Source organism: Meleagris gallopavo, chromosome 1 (genome assembly GCF_000146605.3).
Source record: "Meleagris gallopavo isolate NT-WF06-2002-E0010 breed Aviagen turkey brand Nicholas breeding stock chromosome 1, Turkey_5.1, whole genome shotgun sequence".
NCBI lineage: Eukaryota > Metazoa > Chordata > Aves > Galliformes > Phasianidae > Meleagris > Meleagris gallopavo.
This window is the reverse complement of record NC_015011.2, coordinates 72171901-72196979: the sequence shown is the minus strand read 5'-3', so window position 1 is coordinate 72196979 and position 25079 is coordinate 72171901. Positions and strand designations below refer to the sequence as shown.

The 25079-nt window shown below is 34.9% G+C and overlaps 1 protein-coding gene across 1 annotated transcript in view; it reads right to left on the bottom strand.

The window, feature by feature from the left end:
- The window catches only part of LOC100538614 (liprin-alpha-2-like), a 72988-nt gene that overhangs the window by 32794 nt on the left and 15115 nt on the right, over window positions 1-25079 (bottom strand). The window contains exons 3-4 of the mRNA XM_031553999.1: window positions 17274-17438; window positions 12913-12987 (exon numbers count right to left, since the gene is read on the bottom strand). Of these exons, the coding sequence (XP_031409859.1) occupies window positions 12913-12987; window positions 17274-17438 (240 nt within the window). The remainder of the gene's footprint in view (window positions 1-12912; window positions 12988-17273; window positions 17439-25079) is intronic.

The window sequence follows — 25079 nt, the reverse complement described above, 5'->3', positions numbered from 1 at the left end:
CATTAAAGATGATGAAAACCTTGTTTTTTTGTGCAAGGCTGATGAGAGGTTTTAGAAGGGTTGGTCTTGAGTAAAAGCCCATTATCTGGCACATCTGATTTTTTTTAACTTTTTCCCATTCAGCTACTTAAATGAATCAGACAAACTGTATTTTATGTATTATACAAATTGAGCATTTGTAGCATTTTGAAAATTCACTTTTACAATTAGTGTTTGTATCTGACTGACAACATCAACAAGATTTACGTTATATCTGTCTGCATCCCAGTATATTTTCTTGCTCTTTAGGTAGTAAGCTTTGCAGAAAATTTACACAATTGAGCCAAAATGTATCCTGACGTGTCAAGAAAAATAATACTTTATTCAAAGAAAAATACTGTAAGACTTATGACTAATACATATTTTCAACATTTTTACATCATAAATTCTTCTCTTTATTCCTTTTTGAAATTATTGACCTTCTATTAATACTGCTGTTTAGATTTCATTACTATGGACAAACCCTCATGAAGATGAAATCATTCTTGTGAGGAAGTCTACAACTCCTGTTGATTAGACAGTGGTAGGCCTAATGAAAATAGATATTTTGGGTTTCTGTGATATGGAGCTTGAAAAAGGAGAAAATGAAAGAGAATCTATATACTTATGCTTTTTAATGGCCAAAAAGTGCTGTCCTACCATTAGCAGAAAGCTAGAGTGTGCTGGCTAATGCTGCAAGAAAATTTATGTTCAGATTAAAGCAACAATTTTCAAGCTGATCAGAGGGACATTGTAAAAGATAGCTGGCTTAAAAAGTCAAGGGGGATCTGCACCTTGTAGTAAAAGTGAAAGATCATACATTCATACACTGAGATCCAGCCCTTAACTATGCTTACTTCATAGCATACATCTTCTGTAATCCAAGTTTTGTAAAAAAAAAAACCTGAAACATCTTGCTTCTCCTACTTCTTGTATGTCTTGTTTATTTAATTCTTAAAATCTTGATATAGGTACTGCTTTCTGTGACCCTGCTTGTATGGCTGCTAGCATTTTCAAGCTGCTTTTATATCACTCAAATGCAAATGCAGAATGACAACATGCAAAAAAGATTGGAGATGTTCTGAATTAGGAAGATTCTTAAATTTAACTGAGAATATTAACCATCTTTGTGATCCTTCACTGTTGCTGGTTTGTACTCACAATACCTACTAACAGATTGAAGGTGTTAGTGTTTTATCAATGTATCTATGAGGGCATTTATGCTTAGGACCAGAATTCTGATGTCTGGTGACACTCATAGCTGAGACACTCAGCTGGCCGCAGGGCCTCTGCAGTGAGGCTATCACTAAGGTCTGGCTCTTTCTGAATCAGGTTAATCAGCAGTCATTTTGACTTTTGGCTGGTAATAAGGCAATGGGCTTTATCAGTCTCCTTCACTTCATTATGAGTTCTGAAACAAATAAACCATTATCGCTATGTGCTATTGTGCACGATCTACAGCAAGTACCATTTATTTCTGTGATATCGGGGCAACTCTTTGTAAACAGAATATAAAGCAATTAAAGCAACTGTGTAGTTACCATTATGGAAAAAAATAAAATAAAAAATCTGTTAGGATTTTTCCCAGATTATTGGGTACATTTCAGTACATTTTCTTGAGAAACCTTTATCTATGCCAACGAAAATGTGCTACTTTAAATTTGTCACCAACAAGATACAGTGAACAAACTATTTTTTACATAGACTAGCACAATGGAAAAATACTAACAAATATCAGTTATGTGGCTGTATTACAATGTGTATTTGACATTTATTAATTTTTTGTTGTTGTTGTTTGTTTTTGTTTTTTTTTTAACAACATTCAATGAAATAGTAGCAAAATTATTAGGTTTACATTATTATTTTCAAAAAGACAGTTGTGAGGATACAAAAACCCTACAATTCACTACTGGTATATGGAATGATTTCCAGCTGGCCAGAATGGTGATTTGGCAGAAGAATTATGATCTTCATTGTTCTGCACAGTGTATGCATTAATGCATTGTACAAGGGCTAATCCATAGGTAGTACTTCCTATTTTATTATGTTGGCCCATGATGTTGGAGATGGATGCTGGTGGTATGGCAGTACAGGTTGAAGCTTCCCACCTGTATTCCATTACATTTTGTTTCCATGGGACAGATAGCACAGAGGGACAGTCTGACAGAATGTTGTCTGACACAGAAGTATGAATGAAGGAAAAGAAGAAGGAAGGGTGTGTCGCTGAATTCCTCCATGCGGAAAAAATGGCACCCATTGACACCCATTGATGTTTGGTGAACGCTTATGGAAACTAAACAGTAGATGTGAGCACGTTGACAGAGTGGGTGGTATGGATATTTATGAGCACTGTGTGCATGCTCTTGTTCATTGCTGTTGAAAATGCATAATGATGGTGACTATGTTGAAAAACAGTGCTTTGTAGCTTCACATTTTCTCTATCAAATAGTATCATTGTGCTGTTTATATCTGTTCTAGTTTCCATGGGACTAAATAGGAAGCATAACTTGCGGAGCAGCCTATATGTTTATATGAACACACTCTCAATGTGTGTATATATACATACATATACATTCACTCAGGTGTTTATATATATATATGTATTTGTACATTCAAACATAGTTTTTTATACAAGACATTGAAGAAACATAATAAAAATAATGTGCTTCTGGGACTTTATGTAATTGCTTTTAGTATATAAGCAGTTAATTGATAGCAACCAATGCTTAATGTAAATAGTTGGGCTTGAAAAAAATCTATGGAGGTTAAAATAAAAGTATTTTGCTATTTGCATGGCAAAACCATTTTCCTCCTCTAATTGCATTAATCTATCTCCTTCTAAGTAAAAACAGTCTTCCCATAATGAAACTTTATATTCTTTATGTGCGTAGTGTAATCTAGAGACATTGAAATTGTTTAAAGTGGACACATCTGTTATGAAAAACCCACTGTTCTGCATGTGTATGTAGTCAGTCTTATTACATTTTTCCATATACCGTATCTGTATTAAAATCACCATCTGTGTTACCAATTGTGCAAAACATGAAAATACAATGGATAGGATATGAGTAAAAATCCAGACCAGAAATGAACCTTAGCCCAGAACTATAATTAAAGAATTTCAGAGCCCTAATCTGCATTCACAAGGGGAGAAATTCCTAACTTAAATCTTCTATCTCACAGTCTGTTGAAATTGAAGCACCATAGAGTGAACTAAAATTCCAAAAAGTAAACCAAAAGTACCCATTTAATATTAGTTAAGATGTTACTATTTTTCAGTGACATTCTTAGTGGGATTCTTTTTTTCCCACAAGTCTCTCTAGCAAAAATCAAAGATTTAGTCCTCACTGATACATTTTTAAATATTTTTTTAATTGTAAGGAACATTTTTAGTAAATTGAACTTCTAAAATGTTTTTATTTTACAATTACTGCAGGAAAAATACCTAAATTGATATCAATTCTCTAATGCAGAGAAATTAACTGTGAATTACACAAACAGAAAAGTACAAACTTTCCAGATACAATGCCATGTGAACTGGGCTATTTCTTAAGGATGGAATGAAATAATATAATTTACAGCTCCTTTCTGAGTAATTCCACCTAGATATTGATAGTGCCTATCCAAAAGAAGTGCATCTAATTTTCTTCCTCAAAGCTGAAATATTTTTTACAGTATATCAAAGTAAAATTATTTCTATATTTACTTCCAGTACAGATAAATGATGGGAATTTGTTCCACTAAGTTAAAAAACAAACTGATTTCAAAAATCTCATAAGTGCATTTACTTAGATTAGCATTTACAAAGACACTTCTATTCATTGCATAGACCCAGCATACTCTCTTCCTACTTCTCTCATATGGACTCAGTTTGTCACACTCATGGATCTTGCTGTTTGTAAATGAAGGAGATCTAATATGGACCTATGACTAGCAAAATGCCCTTGATTCATCTTATTGCAGATGTGTAGCTTTTACCATTGTGCTAGTTAAAAATTTGGAGAATACTCTTAGACCTGCAGGTACACTGTTGGGCTGAGGTGACCTAATATGAAAACCCAAATGATACATCTGCTGGTTCATATATTAACTAGAACATTGGTTAATAAATATGAACCTATTGAAGCCTAAAATTGATTTTAATGACTGACTTGAGTCATTAACATATATTTTTTATTAAAAAAAAATTTTTTTGTAGCACGTAAAACCAATTTATGGATTAAAAATTGATTATGGAGAGTAATAAGCATAAAATATAATACTGTGATGTTGTTACACTATTTAAAGCCTGTTTTGAGAGTTAATGGATGTAGATGTTTCTAATAAATCATGTAATATATAGCAAATAAACAGAAAATTCCTTAATCATCCCTAAGAAACATATTAAATAATTAATAAAACTATATATTGTTACAGCAGATCATAAACAAAGAAAAATGGGTACATGCTTATATTTTCATCAAGATGAAAGCAGTAGAAGATTGTTAAGGATAAAGAATCAACAAGACTAATTCTTCCAGTGATCTTGATCCTCCAAACATGTCATCTGACAAATGTCAAATAACCCTGGAGCTGATACAGATGAAAAGATAATCAGCTGTGTTCTTAAATTTGAATTTATACAACCAGTGCATTGTAAAACGGCACATATTTCTAAGCCTATGAATCCCAAAACAATAGATCAAACAGAAGTGATGTATTTTTAATTCCGGTGTCTTACAGAAAGGCATTGTGTGCCAGAGAAAATCAAACATCAGGCATTAAAATTCTCAGCGTTATCTGTGTGAAAGCAATGGTGAGCTCTATAATGCAAATCAGCTAAGCATAATTTCATGGTATGTTCTTTACTCTAACAAGTTAGTGTGTTTAAGGCATTTTCCAACATAACCTTATGCAACCAGGGCCTATGAGAGTTCTATGCCATTGATTTGTAAGGTCCCTAAACAGGCTGACAAACACATAATATTAAATTCAATCTGAAATTATCCCAGAACCGAACCTCATGCTGATTATGAGCAATCCCTAAGCAAACCACATACAAATAAACTCTGTTTATTAATCTCCTGGTGCACAGGCAAACTTATGTGGAATATGCTCATCTGCACCCTTGGCACCTGCCAGCCCTATTCTTCCCTCAGCTGATATTTCTTTGGCTGTCTTCCTGTGTTGTTTCTCTGCCTTTATTCTATATTGGGTGAGGAACTGGTGATAAATAAATCATGATAGAAACATAGCCTTTTCCCATTCTGTAATTCTCTGGAATAAAGTAGAGAAGAAAACAGAAGATCAATTTATCACTCAGATGTGTTCTTCAGCTTTGGCTCTGTGTCATAAATTGATGTATTTGTTTGCTGTCATGCAGAAATGTCAGACATGCCCCATTATCCCTATTTACTGATGCATATAAAGTATTGTGCAGACCCTCAAAATAACTCCAATAACTGAATTTCAGAAATGTAAATGTTCCATACATGCTGATAATTTCAGAACCCTCATGGAGGGCACTTTAGTTTTCACCCTGCCCACAGTCCCAGCCTCTCTTCCATTAAAAAGAACAGGCATGTAGCTGGCTAAGGGCTTGAGCTAACATAATTAGCTCCCCAGCATGGAGTTAGGACACGGTAAGTGTGTGTCATGCAGCATACCAGGATTTATGCACTGAACCAAGCCTGGCAGAGAGTGCTCCTGGGTAGACACTGCATCAGCCATTGGCTGTCAAATATCAAGTTATGAAATTTAGTTGTATTCGTCCATCTATGCTTACGAAATGAATCATCTTACCCGTGAAATCTATTGGATTGGCCTCTACTACTTCTGTATGAAAGCTATATTCAACTAAAACAACTGTAGCGCTTTGGGGAGGCAAGGGCATTCAGAAAGCACAGGATCAGCCTGATTCTTGGAAGTGGTATTCACAGGGCTCCTATGGAGCACTGGTCCTTTACTGGAGCTCTATTGAGAGTGTGGTAATGCAAAAAAGAAGCATAGTAAAAATGGACAGTAAAAGCACTGAAATATAAATAGAATATATGGAGTAAATTGCTACTAAATGTACCAAAAAATATTTGTTTGAATTAAGATTGGAAGAAATTTTGTTATACAAATAGAAGGACAGTCTCACCTTAAAGGCAAAACTCTTAAAACTTAAGCAAAAGGCATTATAAAAATGAGAATATGGCTTTTAACCAAAAGAGTATAATGAATACTTCCAATGTATTGCCTAGTTCCTTTTCTTTAATCATTTGCACGCACAAAAAAAGTTGGGAAACAGAAAATATGTAAAAGAACTGAGATTTATCTTCATAAGATTACATTTTTATATGAGAGAAGTGATACCTAACTTGTTTTCAGAATGAAATAGAACCTAAAAACACTTTTTGCAATACACATAAAAAGGGGGAAAAAAAGAGAATGCATGGGATTATGTTTATGCTCGTTTTGATGAACATGCTAATTTTTAAGGAGTGTTTGTGTTACAAGATTTGGAGGAAACAGGGAACTTTTACTCTCCAGTCATCATTTATTCAGAGATGAAACCAAAGCATGAAATAAACCATCAGTATCTCAAATCACAGGGGACCAAGGTTTCATTAAGTCACATGCTTCTGTCAGATTAAAAATGAAGCAGATTTGAAGAGATTTGCAAAGTAGATTTCAAACATCTAGCTTTCTGCCTCTTTTAATGTATATTTAAACAATTGCTTCACAGCTGCACAGCAGGCTTGGAGGAACAGTAAATAAAATGAAATTAGCAAATCGCAGTTTTCCATTCCTTTTTGTCATGTCATATTCTAGTAAGCATTATCTTATAAAACTTAATTTTTTTCTTTTCTTCAAAAACTTACAGCTGATGACAGTTCAGTGTGTATACATATACTTATTGATACAAAAGAATGCGCTGCAACAGAACACTGAGTTACACTCAGTTACACTGAGAGGTGCAGTAGGTCTCAGGCTGTTTTGTGAGTAACAGGAGTGAAACTACACTGTGCTCTTCAGTGATAAACCTGTGGCAATGGCATTCAGTCACAAATCTTTATAAAACAAAAATCATTACAACGTTTCACAAATACATAAAATGAAGGATTAACCGTGTATTAACTGTGACCCAAGATTTTAACAAAAAAATAAAAAAAATAAAAATCAATATCGCAGTGGAGACGCTTAGGAGCTTAAATCTATCATTCTGTTGAAGAATCTGACTCCTCTGTTAATAGCAGTAAAACCTTGGAGCAGCTTAATCCATTCATATTAGGGATCTTTGACAGTTTGGAAAATAAATATAGAATGTAACAGTTGTCTTTATGACATATGTTGAAAACAGAACAATTCGCACACTAGATTTATGAAGGAATGGAAGGCTTTTCCCTTCAGCTAAGCTTTTCTTAAGGAAGCTTTCAGCAAACATACAAACACAGACCATGTACTCTTTTCTGCTAATCAGTCTTTACTACAAAGTGGTTTCTTTTAAGGAATAAATTGAAATAACTTACATGCATAACTTGAATACGACATCAGTATTTTAGAATTTATTACAGGTGGCCGCATATTAAACAGAAGGGCAAGAGAACACAGCATTTCACAATCTCTGAAGGCGCTCTAAGATATTTGGGAAGCTACACAACACAGATCGCGAAAATCATTTCAGCAAAGACCCAAGTTATTGAACCTATTTAATGTACATTTAGGTTACCAACAGTACTCGGTATCCTACACATAAATAATCTAAGTGACTAAGGGAAGTTATGAATGGAAGATTAAACCTAGAGGCATTTTTTACCAAGATTTTTCTATCACAGTATTAAAATACACAAAGTCATTATCTGCTATCAGTGTAGAAAAGAAAAAACAAGTTCATTTTGCATTCAGTGGTAAAATTTATTGTTGATGCAAGTCATATTGAGAAACCACAAATGGAATACTGATGTTTTGTTTCAAATATGCCAATTGATATTACCGTTCTGAAGTCACTATATAAAAAATGCATTGGATTTTAGACCTATTCTGCTCAGACTTTAGGAAGAAATGCTTCTGGCAGAAATGCCTTGCTGCCCTACACGTCCACAGTTGTGGTGTTTTGTTTTGTTCTTCCTATGAAACCTTAGATTAGAATTAGCTGAGAGCATAAAATGAAATACCTATAGTAACTTTACAGATTATTTCTTGTGCTTATTTTTTGATCTTGTAAAAAATAAGGCAGTGAAGTATTTTTCAGTCTCTTCTGCTGTTGTGCCACATATCCTAATTCAAACATGTAGAGATCAAAATTAACACTGTGGGGCATGGAGTATAAGAAAGAGTCACAAAATAAGCCAACATTGCTTTGCTTTTCATTATCACATTTAAAACAAGTGCCACAGTAACATTTTTCAGAGTTAACATTTAACTAGATAGTTAAAGGCTAAAAGAAAAGCAATTACACATAGGACATAAAGATTACATTTCAAACTAAGATATTTTAATGATGTGCAATTTTGCAGAGAATATATCATTTGACACAATCACATAGAAATTTAAATTATGTTAATTAATTAAATTCTGTTAATTTAAGTTAAATTAACTTAACTGTGGTGAAACCTTCACCAAAGTGAGAGCTGTGTAAAGTTATTTCTTAAAAAAATAATAAAAATAAAAATAAAAAATCACGACCATTAGAATGTAGGTGAGAGTTTATGTAGCAATAACTTACACTGCTCTGAGAAAATATGGTAAAATGTGACAGTACAGGTGAAGGCTATTTCAGGTTTTTCACTGGAATACATGCTTTAACTCACCAAAGTACAAGCTATCTAGCCTGGCCGTGCTTTTGTCTTTCATACTTGAACATACTGAATATCATTTAATTTCATACAGAGATTTAAATTCCAGCAATTTCTGAATGTTGAATTGATAAAATTTTGAGTATATTAGACATTCAAGAAGTGCAAATGCTATTTTACTCATCAAATTGTTCCTTTTATATGGTTTCTACTCCACTGCACAAATAAGAGAATCATGTAGTTCTATGACTGTGAGCCAAATCTTCTGCAATCCCTCTGATAGCTCCAGGAGTTAAATTCATCCACAAAACTTTGAGTAAAATTTGGTAGAAGCAAGAGGAAATTCTAAGGCATCCTGAGACTTTTAAATAAAATCTATGTGTTAGTTGACAGAAGCAATATCACGTTTGGCATGTGCAATGGCATTTTCATCAAATGCTGAAGAGAAGTGTCTGGTGGAACCTCAAACCAGTAATTTCTCTAATTTCATATTCTACACAGTCCCAGTGTTTTCTGAGTTCCAACAGTATATAATTGAGATAATGAATATACTTAACACTGTATTTTTCATGCTACATAGTCTACTAATGAGAAAAAATTGAAAAAACAGTAAATTAAACAGAAACAAAAAAAGTTTTGGAATGTCATATATAATACAAATCTTAATAGCACAGGAAGACTATAAAAGGGCGGAATAAATATATTTAAGAAAGATAGGAGGAAATTTATATGTAAAGTATTATATGCAGTACTTAAAAAAAAAAGACTTTGTCCCAGTATAGTTCTAATCATACATAAAGTTTAATTTTACATTCAAGCACTGGGAAAAATCTCTAAAGGTCATTTTTGAGGGGAAAGAGTTAGTTGAGATTTCTGGGAAACAGTAAAATCTGTTAATAGAAATCACAGTTGTTGTCATTTAACATTTTACATTGGAACATAAATGGATTTAAAAGCATTGGTATGGACCATACCCATACCCAATGGCTTTGAAAGCCACTAGAGCTTGAATTACTGATATATACATGATACATATGGCTAGTGAAATATGAAATTCAAATTAGTGTGAAAGTGGTTCACAGAACCTTGTTGGAAATTGAAATGTTCATATGGTCACTGAAAAACATTGCATCTACCTTCATATTTTTCATAAACAGACACTACGTTACTGTACCATTGACTGTGGTGTGGTCTGTACTTCCTGCAGCTTGTACAACTGCTAGTTGCAAATTAAAACATTCAGCTACAACTATTTGGAGAGACCATGGGTTCTGTGGAACCAAAGTATTGCATCATTTCAAAAGTATCTGAAGGGTAAGCACATGTAAATCTGTTTTTCAGTGATTTATCATGTGATAGTTGCTGATAAAAAGCAAACGTTATAAGTATTATGGAATTTAATTACTATAGGCTGTAATAACACAGTCTGCATGAAGACTCTACAGACTGCTGTTATAAGAACCCTTCTATGCTTACAAATCAATTGCAGCAATATAAAATATACAGATAAGTAACTTTTTTTCCTCCCAGTAAAATGTACATTTAAATAAAAACAATTGCCTTCACAGAATCAAACCAACAATGAACCATTTGGTGTTTTTGAACAGCTCGGAACAACCAACAGCAATGTCTGAAGTCATATGCAGTCAGTAAGTGGAACTGAAGGTCAAGGTCCTTCTCTATTACCATGATGTGATTACACATAAATGTTAGCTACACATGATAAGTTCACCTGGTATCTTGAGCTGTCCATCTAACTGCCCCTGCAATTTAAAGTCACGGAATTTTACAATTCCCTTACAAATAAGAAGTGCTATGTAAGACAGTGTTGGCAACTACTGCTGAAATCAGCTTTGTTAGTGTTCCAGATGTTTTTGCACTCTTTGTTATGCATGTAATATGCTACAAAAGACTGTTAACTGAGAGATTATTTATATCTAGCGAAGGAAGCTACAGTCTCCCCTCTCCCTTTTAAATGACTTTATTTCTAGTGCAAGTACTCATGAATGTCTGCTGTTTCTCACTGTTGCTGTGTCAGAACAACCATAATATAGGAACTTCACAGGAAGGCTCTACCTTAACAGACAGATTCCTGTGGTTTTTTAATCCCTGAATACTTAACCATATGCTCATTTAATCAGGGGACCGTGTGCTGTTATCATTTTATGTTTAAATACAGTCCTGAATATGTAGTACATTCTTACAATCAGTATGAGAAAATGGATATGAAAATTAAATACTGATTCTCATGGGCAAGAAAACACTGAATAACAGGAATATGGAAATTACTGAAAAGCATAAATTTATTCCCTTGGAAGCTTCACTCATATTTTCATGTATAGTATGATAAATTTTTAAAGCCCTGTATTGCCTGTGCTTTCATTGAGCAGTGTAGTACAAGAACAGGTGCGTACATTGTGATTGTCTAACTAATTTTGACTCATTTAAGTTGCTAATAGTGTGAACATTATATGTGTGAAAATTATCCACTTATCTCTTTCTATCTATCTCTTTTTTATTATTATTCAACTGAATTTCCAGTTTTAAGCTTGAACAGTCCCTCACGGGAAACTGGGATACCAGTATTCTGATTTTGTTAATGGTCATGTCAAGCTTTGCTAATTAAATACCTTTCTAAATTTCTTAGTATCATCTAGAGACAAATTTTTTATAGCATTTCTAAGCATTAGGAGCAAGAACGGCTATGAAGATCCTACTTCAAACTAATTTGTGTATGGTTTTACTCCACACTGTCAATACAAGTTAAAATAATTTTCTTTCAATCTCTGGATAATAAGGCAATGCTCTAAAGACCTGGTCCCATACTCAGTGAAGTCAACTTGGATCATGAATGAGAGCGATATGAGTAATGGGATTCATCTCATTCAGTTTCACTGTTCAAAAGGACTGCTTTCTGTTTAGTAAGTGCTAGTACAGGTAACAGATTACTTATACTCAATATAGTATAACAAAATCATTTGAACCCAACTATTCCATGAAATGGAACAGTAAAGGAGGGATTGTATTTTACAGATAAAGTAACTATATTTTGTCTGCCCAAATAAAAAGGAGGATTCATAATATCTGGTTCATAGCTTATAAAAAGGAAGAACTAATACACTGAAGACCCATTTTAAGAAGTCACTTTAAGAAAGTTACTTATTCTAGCTTATCATCAGAAAAACAAACAAACAAACAAAAAAACAACTGAAAAAACTACCACAGTAGTTTATCAGCAATCTACTACAGTAGTTTATGTTATCACACATTGTCCAGAATTATAGGCATTCCATTTTCACACAAGTTTTTGGTGGTAGTTTAACTTCTTCTGGGGTTGTTTTCAGTTTGTGCCTTAAAGTTCACTAAAAGAACACCAGGAAATGGACATAAACCAAAATAGCTTTCATCTGGTTCTATTGCTTGTCTAACTTACATTAAACAGTATGAGAAGCACATGTCAGGTGAAGATTCAGAATGTGATTGGGGTGGCAATGTGACCACCTGAATCCATTATACACTCAGGCTTCAGAATTATGGGTGCAAAATTCCTTTCTGTTTGTGCGTGCATTGCATGTATAATACAATCAGGTTCTGGTGTTCACACTTTCAAACAAATCAGAATATGATAACAGTCTGCAAGCTAGCTTATAGGGGAAAAATTTATCACAAAAGTTATACAGCTCCACCATTCACCATTATATACTGCAATTAAAAGGGATGGCAAACATAAATTTTGACATCAGCCATATACTTTCCTCCTTTATTTAACACACATATAATGCACATCTCTAAATGTTTTACTTAATTTTATAGTACAGTGGGAATTCAAGTTATTAATTTTTTTTTATATTATCTGACATGGTAGTAGATAAACTCTTTTTTCATATCCAATAAAAATATTAGGAACCTTTTACTAGCTCCTAAATTTTAGTTTGCTCACAACTGAATAAATTAGAAAAAAAAAAAAGGTTGTATTAATCAATCTGGCCAGCGCCTTAAACCAGCTTGTTGATCAGCTTACTCAGAATATAACCTATCCTTCTTTCTGAATGCTTTAAGAAAAATGACAGGGAACACATAGGACAGAATATTAAAGAAATTGAACCTCAGAAAGAGATAAAATGTTTTACATTACCTCCTGGTTAGCAGCAGCAAGTTCTTCTTCCAGTGCAGAGACTCTTTCTAAAGAAACCCTCAGTCGCTCCCTTACCTGGAAGAAAAATCAAAATATGTGTTGTAACATTTCTTCTATCAGTCTTTAAAATTTATATAATCCTTCAGATGCACTACAGTCTGCCCTGCCAGTCTGTAGGTATGTGTGTTACATCCTTTCATTAGACATATTCTGTAGTGAATGTTTAAACCTAACCATAGGAAAAAGTAACCCACAAAAATGGGTTTCAAACTTTAAATGCCATACTGCTGTTCTACAGTTTGCATATAATACTGTGAAAAACAAAGCAAGTGCTAATTTTCTTAAATTACATTATGCATAAAATGTTGTTTACAAGCATCTTTTACAAATGAAACAATGAAAAGCAGCAGCAACAACTAAGAAACGTCTTAGCCTTTCTGACCAATGCAAATCTAGTAGTACTTTTGAGGGTTTTGGTCCTCTTTACATACTTCAGCTTAAATTATTCACATAAATTATGGGGATGCTATAATACTATAGTTCTACAATGCACTAAACAATGTTGCTAGTCTTAAAGAGAATAGAAATCATGATTTACAGAGGTACCCAAAGGTACCCATCAGGTGCCATCCTGATGGAGTATCTGTATCTTCTCTGGGCAATGTGTTCCAGTGCCTCACCACTCTCATAGTGAAGAATTTCTTCCCTATATATAATCTAAATCTATCCTTTTCTAGTTTCAAGTGATTACTACTTGTTCTATCACTACACTCCCTGTCAAAGAGTCTGTCCACATCTCTCCTGTTAAGCTCCCTTTATGTACAGAAAGACTGCAGTGATGGAGTCTTCTCCACGCTGAACAAGCCCAGCTCTTTCACACCATCCCCATAGGAAAGGTGCTCCAGCCCTCTGATCATCTTTGTGGTTCTTCTTCCTCTCTCTCTCTCTTCTTCATATGCTCTCAACCTTCCCAGAGGTTCCTGATTTCTCTGTAAAATGCACTTTCTATATAAATTACTGCTTCAATTCCCACCATAATTTTTGTCTCTCACTAGCACTTCGCTGATAACTAAGGGTTATAGTCCTGTCTCAAGAAGCCTTATTTCAACCTCTTATACACTGCAAGCTGTCATAAAATAATTTTTTAATGGAGAAATGAGAATCATCTTTCTTACTTCAGTCTTCTTGGCTGTAAGTATTACTGAGGAACAAGAAGATGGAGGAAAATATCACAAGATGATGACTGTTACTAGCTGAAATTACATGCAGTGAGTTTGTCCTTTTATTTTACGTTTTCCTAAAGTTTTCTAAAACCTTGTTGTGTTTAAGCCTAAGAGTTTTATAAATGAGAATGCATGTGTTTAAAATATGTTTTAAAATGTTTAACACTTGTGTTTGCTTAGAGGAGTTTTAGAATTTGCAAACCAACTAGGCCATTTTACTGAGGAGGTGAGAGCTCCACAGGAAGCTGGAATCACAAAAAAATTATCCTTAACCTGTGTCATTGTAGAACTGAATCGAAGTGGCTTTTATAAAGACATTTTACAGCTTGAAAAACAATACTCCTTGGAAATAATAGGCAGCTGTTTCAAAGACAGTGTGGGAGACATTTTTTTACATAACAATTCGGAAAAAATAGGTAATTATTAATTTCATTATTCTGAATATCGAGCTATTATGTTCATATAAATCCATATTTTTTCTTTCTTGGCCTTTTGTCAGTAAAAACACAGAGCAATATCAGCGTGAAACAAAGACAAAGCTGGAATTGCTTTGACCTGCCTTGCTTTGCCCTCTCTTCCTTTTCCTGCTTTGCAGCTACACCGTTAATGCACTTTTTTATAATGATTTAAGTAAAATTGCAGTCTGATGGCCCTTATTTATTCTCCAACCGTAACATTTCCTAAAGAAACTGAAAGCAACTCTGCCTTGGCACAGAAGTCTTTGTTCTTTCATCTGAGCAGAGAACAACTAATTGAGACTCACATATGCCATGGTGACATAGGAAATGTTGCATCTAATTCTTCATGGTCAACCACATGAAGTGCTGTTGAAGTTGTTAAAACTGGGGGAAAGTATTCATTAAACCAGTGTAAAAGAGAAAACAATGCTACATTAGTGTTATGATTTAAAGGAGAAACCTACTCTACAGCCCAGAAATTGTAACTTTATTTATTAATTATTTTTTCTCTGTCCAAGTGATTTCAAAATATACTTGAAGAATAATACAAAAGGTGAATAAAGACTTCAGGTTTTCTCATCCGTATTCCAGGAAAAACATACAGCTTACAAAAGACCATACTAATGCATTGGGTATTCATATATTTTGAGTATTACTTTAAGTATTACTTATTATTTAGTAATTGTATTGATTTTTTCCTGAACTTTTAAAGTTCATATTGAAGAAACTTTGAATCTAAAGAAAGCAAAATTCTCTGAAATTCATATAAAAATACACTGCAATGAATTTTGCTTTGATTCCCTCTTCAAATTTATGTTAAAGCAAACAAAGCAAAGAAAACCATCTTAATTTATAGAAGCAATAGAAGCACGTGTTATTTTACTCTAATTGTATTTATTACTACAAAAATAATGTACTACCTACACTTCATATGGTCCCTCAGTGTACTCCTATTTTCTTTGGCACTAGACGGAGTTTTACAAATAAGGCTTCACAAACTAAGACTAATCAGATGTCATTTGATCTATCAAACCGTGCTATAATATCCATTTTTAAAGAACTGATTCCCATTATGGAGCCACAGATACAGTAGAAAAGGTTTGCTCTCCTTGTTACTGGGTATATCCAACACGGGCCCAGATGACTGGGTATTCTTCTGGCTTTCAAGTGCAGCCCTATTATCTTGAAATTTAACATAGCCAGTGTCATGTTAGCACTGCTGTTGGTGCAAAATATCACCCATCTTCCTCCGTCTCTTAGCAACCACTTTCCACATTTTTTCTTCCTGTCAAAGTCTTTCTCCTTTCTTTCCATATCTGCAGCCCACAAAGAGCTTTTAAAAACACTTGCACATGCTAGAATTGAATCAATTTTGTTCATAGTGAATAAAAGCTCTCTTACCTACCTGCTAATGAATAAAAAGATAGTGGTAATGTCAGCATGAATTGGTTGTTTTCGTATTAAAGAATAGATAGGTATACTTTTCTGACATTAATTATCTTAAGAGAACCAATGTTTTTCAAATCTTATATAGGATAGTAAATCCTGGTGGTTGCTTTTCTCTGTGAAGATCAATTGGACATTTTGTCTTAACAAATCAACTAAAAATGAGTTTGGAGAAGTTGCATAAATTCATTGTTTACAAATGTATGTTTTAAAAGTTGAATCAAAAGTGTAAATCAGGATAGAAAAAAAGCTGCAGAAAAATAAACATGTTCAGACAGGTATTAGAAGGAAATGAAAGCTATAGAATGTTGTAAATAAAATCATATTTTTTCCTAGTTTTTGTCCTTCCTGTATTATATATAAGGAACATGTACTTCCTAACCTACTCTTAAGCTCAATATCTACTTTAAATATGAAGTTAACCTAAGCTTGTATTTTCTGTTCCATGTTAATAATGTCTTTTCTTGTGCTGTATTATAACCTATTCCATTTATGTGTGTGTTTAATATACCACAATATTCCATAGTGCTCTAACATTATTTGTACATCTTTCCATTCCATGAAGTAAACAAAAGAAAGATATCAGCTTCTTAGCAGCTGTAAGGAGCCTTTGAGACCTGAAGCACTAAAAAGTTTAAGGTTGATTAATTGAAGAGACATTTCTGTACAGACCATCTTCTCTAAGAATATGCTGCATTCTCTGATAATGAAAGATCTATTACTCATTTTACACTATTTTAATCTTACAGCAAATGCTGTGCTTAGTCAGTGAAAACTTTTATCTGAAACATAGAATATTTTCCCAGTAAAAAGTTTTAAGAGGAAGCCCTTTTCCATAGTCAAAAAGATCTTTACTGTTATTTCACTCTCAATTTGTATTTTTTAAATTTGAGAAGTCTACATTTTCTCATAAATAACCTAAAAACACACCAGAGACATAAATTCCATCCATGTTTATTTAGTGCTAATGCTAACAGGGGAAATCTTTCTGATAAGGGTAAGATTTGCTTGTTTTGAAAAGTCAGTGCTACTGACTACAAAAGATAGCTAAAGTGATCTATACTGCAGTGCAATTATTGGTCATACAATCCCAACAACTTCTATGAATTCATATAAATATTTTAAGTAAAAGACTTATATCAAGAAGGAAATGCACAATAAGCATCATAAGGCACAGTAAAGTTAGAGGGTATATTTTATATATATATATATATTTTTTTTTTCCATACTGTACCTTTTCATCCAGAGCCTTGTGGTGCTCAAACAGAGATTTCAGAGCTTTGAGGACCTCAACTTCACTGGAAACTCCTGAAGGAGACTGTGCTTGCCGTTTCACCACTGTCATCCTCAGTGATCTTTCGTGTCTTGAGACAAGGCACTCCAAATGCTCCAGTAACAGCTATTGGATTTTATATGAAAGGTTATTAATTTCTATTCACCAAAATGCCTTGGAGACTCAACTACAAAATGCATGGTACCAAATGGCAATTTTCTTGGCCACCTCTTTCTGGGAGATACTACTGGAATTACTGCCAAGATTTCATGATTCAAAATCAGATAGAATAAGTACAAAAATTGAAAATTGAATCATAATTTAATTTTAAACTGTGAAAAGTGAGAACAAAAAAATCACTTGGCATAGAGTCGCTATTTAACTGCATTAAGGACGATATTTGTCATTGTAATTGATGATCATAAGCTATCAAATAACAACTAAACCAACTAAAACCTGTGTAGAACATCATGGAAAAATATGAAAGCAGCTTATATTTTATAAATCTAGCTGTAACATTTTAAATTTGTTCTGGAAGATGATATATAAAATATGAAAAAAGTAGAAATAATGTTTAATTACTTTTGAAGACTATTTACTCTAAATGTCACCTTTCATGACATTTGCATGTCACTAACATGCTCTAAAATGTTCATTATGTCTGTTAATGAAGGAGGACAAATGGTCCATAAACAATACATTTCAGACTACTGTAAATAATTTGTAGACTAGCTTGTAGATAACCTACTGTAAAAGCATGATAATTGTTTGTCATTATTACTCTAAGTAGTTTAAATGAAATACTGAAATGACTTGATGTTCTATGGAAAATTCACAATTTAGCAAGGCTTTTATAGGGCTACCATTACTCTTACTGTCTCAACATAGAAGAGAATTGGTAAACCCTAAGTCTGTAGCTGAGTTGCTAAATTCATGAATCATAATGCTTGATACATGTATTTCACAATGCATAGTTATAGCTTAGCCATAAGTGGAAATTTGAAAGTTGCACAGTTATAGCTTAGCCATAAGTGGAAATTTGAAAGTTACACAGCAAATTGCTTATTATTTCTCTTTTGATGTGGTTCTTAACATAGCTACAATTAGTAAAGAGAAATGTTCATCTGTAATCCATAGTTATTCTCAGCCACAGAATGACCTTTACCTTACTAACAAGACATGAAAGAGCATAAACAGAGAACAAACACATTGTAATTGTAATATACAGCTATCAAGCCAGGAACAATTTGGGTTTGATGCATTCTTTGCTTAAAAGATGGTTCTTATATCTAGATTTGCAGCTGCTTATTGTTTTAAAATAATTACATTATTTGCCAAAAATAGTGAACACGTGTATGATTAATATTAGTACATGAAGAATTGTAATGACTCCATGTAGTTCATGGAAGAAGGAAGATATTTTTACCACTATTTATTTCAAATGGCTCATATTTATCAAAGTCACCTGATCTCTATAGGGCTGACAAGAGACATAGTTGATTTTTTAATAACTGGAAGCAGTCCAAAGTTACATGCAGATTTGAAGAGGCCTCTTCAATCGCAGTAGCATCAAGAACTTGATATGGGGATGTAGTAAGATTGTAACTCTTATTATATAAGGACAGCTTCCCAACACTTAACAGAATATTTCTGTTCATAACAGAACTTAAATAGTTAATTGCTATCATGAACAGAACAAAATTACCATGGCCATACCTTCCATACGTTTGCAATTACCTGTGGCTTAAACTGACACTTATAGTAAAAGTCTAGAATTACATAATCTTGCCAACTAATTTCTGACCTAACTCTGAGTAAATTTATTATATAATGCTCTACTATTCTAAACAGATTATCCTGGACAGATGATCAGAAAGGAAAATTCTTAGAGTCTTGGTTGGAAAATAAAAGTGAGAAAAACTGGCTTAGATGAGAAGAAAAATGATGGCAACATAGGATTCTTGATGTGGCAAAAATTGTCTAATTTTTGTCTAAAGGAATTTTGGCTAAAGGAATTGTGCATAAACTATAGCACAGAGAAAAATAAGGAACACAGGAAATAATAGTGTCCATCCATGTAAGCCTTGCAGTAGTGGTAACCACTACTACTACTTTCTATATGGCACAAAAAGTCTGAAAATACATCAGCATAGACACCCTGACTTCTAGTGCAAGAAATATAATTTCCAAAACCAGAAGAGAAGAGAGGAGAAGAGAAGAGAAGAGAAGAGAAGAGAAGAGAAGAGAAGAGAAGAGAAGAGAAGAGAAGAGAAGAGAAGAGAAGGCTTTTAGGGAGACCTCATGGCAGCCTTCCAATACTTGAAGGGAGCAGGAATGAGAGTGAGATTTTACACAGTCTAATAGTGATAGGACAAGAGGGAATGACTTTAAATTAAAAGAGGGGAAATTTAGGTTAGGTGTTAGAAAAAAAAATTTTACTCAGAGGATGATGAGGCACTGGCACAGGTTGATCAGAGGTTGTGGGTGCCCCATCCCTTGAGGTGTTCAAGGGCAGGTTAGATGGAGACCTGTGCAGACTGATCCAGTGGGTGCAACCCTGCCCATAGCAGAGAGGTTGGAACTATATAATGTTTAAGGTCACAGAATCACAGAATCACAGAATTGTAGGGGTTGGAAGGGACCTCTAGAGATCATCGAGACCAACCCCCCTGCCAAAGCAGGTTCCCTACACCAGGTCGCACAGGTAGGCGTCCAGGCGAGACTTGAATATGCTTATGTCCGTTTCCCCTCGTCCTGTCTCCACGTACCACTGAAAAGAGACTGGCCTCACCACTATGGCCTCCACACCTCAGATATTTTAAACCTGGATCAGGTACCCCCTTAGTTGTCTTTTCTCAAGGCTAAACAGACCCAGTTCACTTAGCCTTTCTTCATAGGGGAGATGCTCCAGGCCCTTCACCAGCTTTGTGGCCCTCCGCTGGACTCTTTCCAAGAGATCCCTGTCTTTTTTGTACTGGGGAGCCCAGAACTGGACACAGTACACCAGATGAGGCCTTACCAGGGCAGAGTAGAGGGGGAGGATCACCTCCCTCGACCTGCTGGACACGCTCTTTTTAAATGCATCCCAGAATGCCATTGGCCTTTTTGGCCACGAGGGCACACTGCTGGCTCATGGCCAACCTGTCGTCCACCAGGACGCCCAGGTCCCTCTCTGCAGAGCTCCTCTCCAGCAGCTCATCCCCCAGCCTGTATTGGTGCATGCAATTATTCCTCCCTAGGTGTAAGACCCTACACTTGCTTTTGTTGAACCTCATCCAGTTTCTCACTGCCCAGCTCTCCAGCCTGTCCAGGTCTCGCTGAATGGCAGCACAGCCTTCAGGCGTGTCAGCCAATCCTCCCAACTTCGTATCATCAGCAAACTTGCTGAGGGTGGCCACTATCCCCTCATCAAGGTCATTGATGAAGATGTTGAACAAGACCGGACCCAGCACAGACCCCTGGGGAACACCACTGGTTACAGGTCTCCAGCCAGACTCTGCACCACCAACGATGACCCTCTGCGCTCTGCCAGTCAGCCAGTTCTCAACCCACCTCACTGTCCACTCGTCTATCCCATACTTCCTCAGCTTTGTTATAAGGATGTCATGGGAGACAGTATCAAAGGCCTTTCTAAAATCAAGGTAGACTACATCTACCACTCTTCCCCCATCCACCTAGCATGTGACAGCATCATAGAAGGCCACCAGGTTGGTCGAGCACGACCTCCCCTTGGTGAATCCATGCTGATTACTCCTGGTAACCTCCTTTTCTCCCAGTTGTCTGGAGATGGTATCCAGCACAAGCTGTTCCATCACCTTTCCAGGGACAGAGGTGAGGCTGACAGGCCTATAATTACCCGGGTCTTCCTTCTTGCCCTTCCAACCCAAGCCATTCTGTGATTCTGTGATGAGTGATGAGGAGAAAAAGAAAGTTAAACAAGGTTTTCATGTATAAGAAGAGAGTGGAGCAGTCTGGGAGTATTAGGAACTCGGAATTTCTTAAGGGTTGAACATGGAGTTTACTGTGTGAAATGAACAGCAGAGCATCCTAGTCTTTGTACAGCAGAATAAAATATTTAACGTTAGGTTAAATTTCTGGCTTGTAAGAAACATGCAATATATTAAGAAAAATCAATCATACATTTAATATACACATAAGTTAATTTTGCCTTTAGCTTTGCCTATCACTTTAGAGGTGTCAAATATAAATGTATACACATATTTCATACTTGTTAAATACAACTACAGGTGTAAAACGTACTGATTTTATCATAATATAGAAAGACGATTTATTGACACAGGTAAGTGTCAAACACTCATGCAGAATTACTGCATTACTTGTGAACATTTCACTCTTTTTCTTATTGTAAGAACAATATTCCAGCTGCTCAACTAGTAGTGGTTCATTTTTCTAGAAACTACCTCTGTGGTATTTTCCTTACTGTCAGCACTCAGAGTGCTCGACAAGGCATGCTGACACAGGTTTCTGTCTGACAGCAATTTCTTATTTTTGCTTTTCAACAAAAGACTATTTCTCCACAAAATCTGTGTGAATGCTTCTTATAGCAAATCCATGTTAGCTGAACACAGAGTATGACTATCCAGGTGTCCCTGTACCACAGTACTCCCAGCCATGCTGAAAGGGAAGAGTAACCAATCAACCCAGGAGTTAGAGAGCCTGCTGGCAAATCCCTTCTCCATCCTCTGCTGAAATTATATTTAAAATTATATTTTAGCTATCTTTGCTTCAACTACATATATACACAAAATATACACATACATATATATTTAAAAAAAAGAAAAAAGGAAAAGTGATAGATCTTCCCTATTTCCTTGGGAAGGGAAATGTAACCACAGTTATACAACTATGAAATGTTAGTTACTACAATGATGGAGAAAGGGACATTTAAATATATTAAATTGTCATTGAAGAAAATGGTATGTCCAAGCAACATATATAGTAAGTGACTGAACAAAATCACAATATCTGGCTTGGAGAGGGGAGCGTGAATAAGGAACACTGAGGACTTCTCCTTCTATTTATTTCAAGAATTACTATCTCATATATTTGCGAAGAACAAAACAAGATTTCATGTCAAAATATGACTGCAAAAATACTGATAATTAATTAAATTACAAGCAGTTTGTTAGAAACAGCTTTAAGTGCTTTTGTATGTTTCAGTCACACACTGGCATTAACAAAGAACACATGCTGCTGAGCATTTTCTGCTCCCTCACTCTGCGTTGATCTGTTACAGTTGTCAAGTACTCACAGAGACAGGCGGCTTGCAGAAAGATGAAGATCAACAGCAGAAAGCAGGACAGAATCACCCACGTATAATATCCAGTCATTGCTATGCTTTTCCTGCTGGAAAGCATAAGCTTGACAATGAATTATGAAATAATATGGCAACAGAATTTCGCTCTTATGCTGGGTGAGTTTTAGGATCCTCAAGATCCCAAGCTGATAATTTTACCGTAACTAAATGGGATGGACGTTTCTAGAGCACAAAGAATGTTTAAAAATGATTATTTAAAGACTAAAAAATGTTTGACTGCTTATTTTGTGAAGGAAAGAAGCAACTTTAAAATGTTAATTAGAACAAACTAAAAATAGAGACAGCTATTAGAATACAGTTTACTGTATTTCTCAGATCATTTCCAAAGCACTGTGAAATAGAAATGTGTAACTAAATGTCTTTGTATGTCATCATGTACCTCTATTGTACTAAACTATCAATACTACAGGGACACTGATTTACTGGTGAAAAAGAAAAAAAGAAATTAAAGCATTCCTTTAAAAAATGATTAAGTAAACCAAAATTAGTATGACTCATTACGGTTTGCATTATTATAGGACCTGAATTTTAATTACGATAAAGTATTTTATCTTAATTCTCTTTGTTTTCAATAAAACTGCAAAAAAAAAAAAAAGTTCACAGCAGGATATTAAACGGAGAAAGGAAAGAATCAGGAGAGAACGATGGGGAAAAGTAAGTAATAGAATATGGGGAAATATAATATAGAAGAAAAAAAGATTTGCTAAAATGATATTGACTTGGCTTAAGAGATTCCTTATACGAACAAGGCAACCCACTAAGAAGACAATACTCTTTCATATTCAGCTTCTCACCAACACATGCAACATGCAATTTCCTTTCAGTCTGTATTTAGAATACACATTATTTAGTGAATCTCCACCTCTGGTGCAAGCAAAGAAGAAAAGTAAACTAAGCAGATAAGGAGTTGGAGATTATCTCTAAATTTAGCCATAAAGCCAGTCATTTTCCTCTGCATTGTTCAACAGCAGTGGAAGCCCATTTGCTCCTGTGGGAAATCAAATAGCTTTACTGGTAAACTACTGGTGATAATCTTTCTTTGAAAAAATAAAGTTATAGCCTAGCTGCAGCTTACGTTCCATGTTTGAATTTTGTATATTCAAGACAAAAAATAATCTCTAGGTGCAACACAGGGCACAGTTGGCTTTCTGGCAAGCGCACATTGCTGGCACATGTTCAATTTTTCATCAACCAATACTCTCAAATCCTTCTCCTCAGGGCTGCTCTCAAGCCATTCTCTACTCAACCCTGTATCTGTACTTGAGATTGCCCCAACCTAGATGCTCCTAGGACCTTGCTCTTGGCCTTCTTGAACTTCATGAAGTTGACATGGGCCCACCTCTCAAGTTTGTCCAGGTCCCTCCGGATAGCATTCCTTTACTCTATATAATAGTAATTTCTTCCAAGGTATTTCTGTATATGTTTTCAAAATAACATGCAGTGATTTTACAGAGAGAGCCTGTTTGTCTTTCTGTCAGCAACATCACACTAATCAATACATACACATATGCTCCTGCATTTTTCATGCTGCCAAATGTACTGGCAGATTAAGTTGTCATCTAAGTTTGTGACATGAAAATATTTTTACTATAATATGTGAGAAGTTAATTATAGTAGGCAATAAAAATACATATTTTAAAGCAAAAAAGTCTTCCAGGGAGCTTTGTTTAAGATTCTGCTAGAAGGACTGACTAGGAACTCAAGTCTACGGTAAGCTATAAGGTGTAGTCTTTTGGCAGAGATCAAGAGTTTACGGGTCCCATGGAATGTTATTCTAGCACATTCTAATGCATTCTACTGTCAGGATCTGCTGCTGCAGCTTGGCCTAAAATGGCAAATTAGGTCTTGTAGCTTTTTTGAGGGAAAATAAAGAAACACATGAGTGTGGGTCTAGAACAAAGGAAAATGTATTAGAAATGTAAAAGGGAAGAAGTAAGCAAGAGTTATCTCGATATACTCAGAATCTGACAGATTTGCCACTTCAATTTCTTCTTGCTGATCTCCAGTTTGAAGCAGTAGGTGCTTCAAACAGTATCTTTTCAGCCATATTGCAGGGAAATAAAAAGTTGCATTAAAAAAGTTCAAAATAGGAACCCAAGAATCTAGTCCTGAGCTTCTTTAATTATAAGTAGTAGAAAGTACTTCCTGGGAAAAAAAGAGTTTGTATTGAGTCATGGTGATAGGTGTGGCTGTGCATGAGAGTGTCCCAGGGACACAGTAAAGCCAGAGCTGGTTAGATGTGACTTGTAGTGGGGCAGATGGAAAGAAGAACTAGCTGGACTCATTTTAGATGTTAGAAAAGGCATTTTGATTCCTCATTGCAAAAGTATTTCTGTGGTCTTCTAAATATTATTACTTGAATGTGATTCTCTAATAACAACAACAAAAAAAAAGTAGCAGCTTTTTCTGACAAATTATTAATGCTGTTT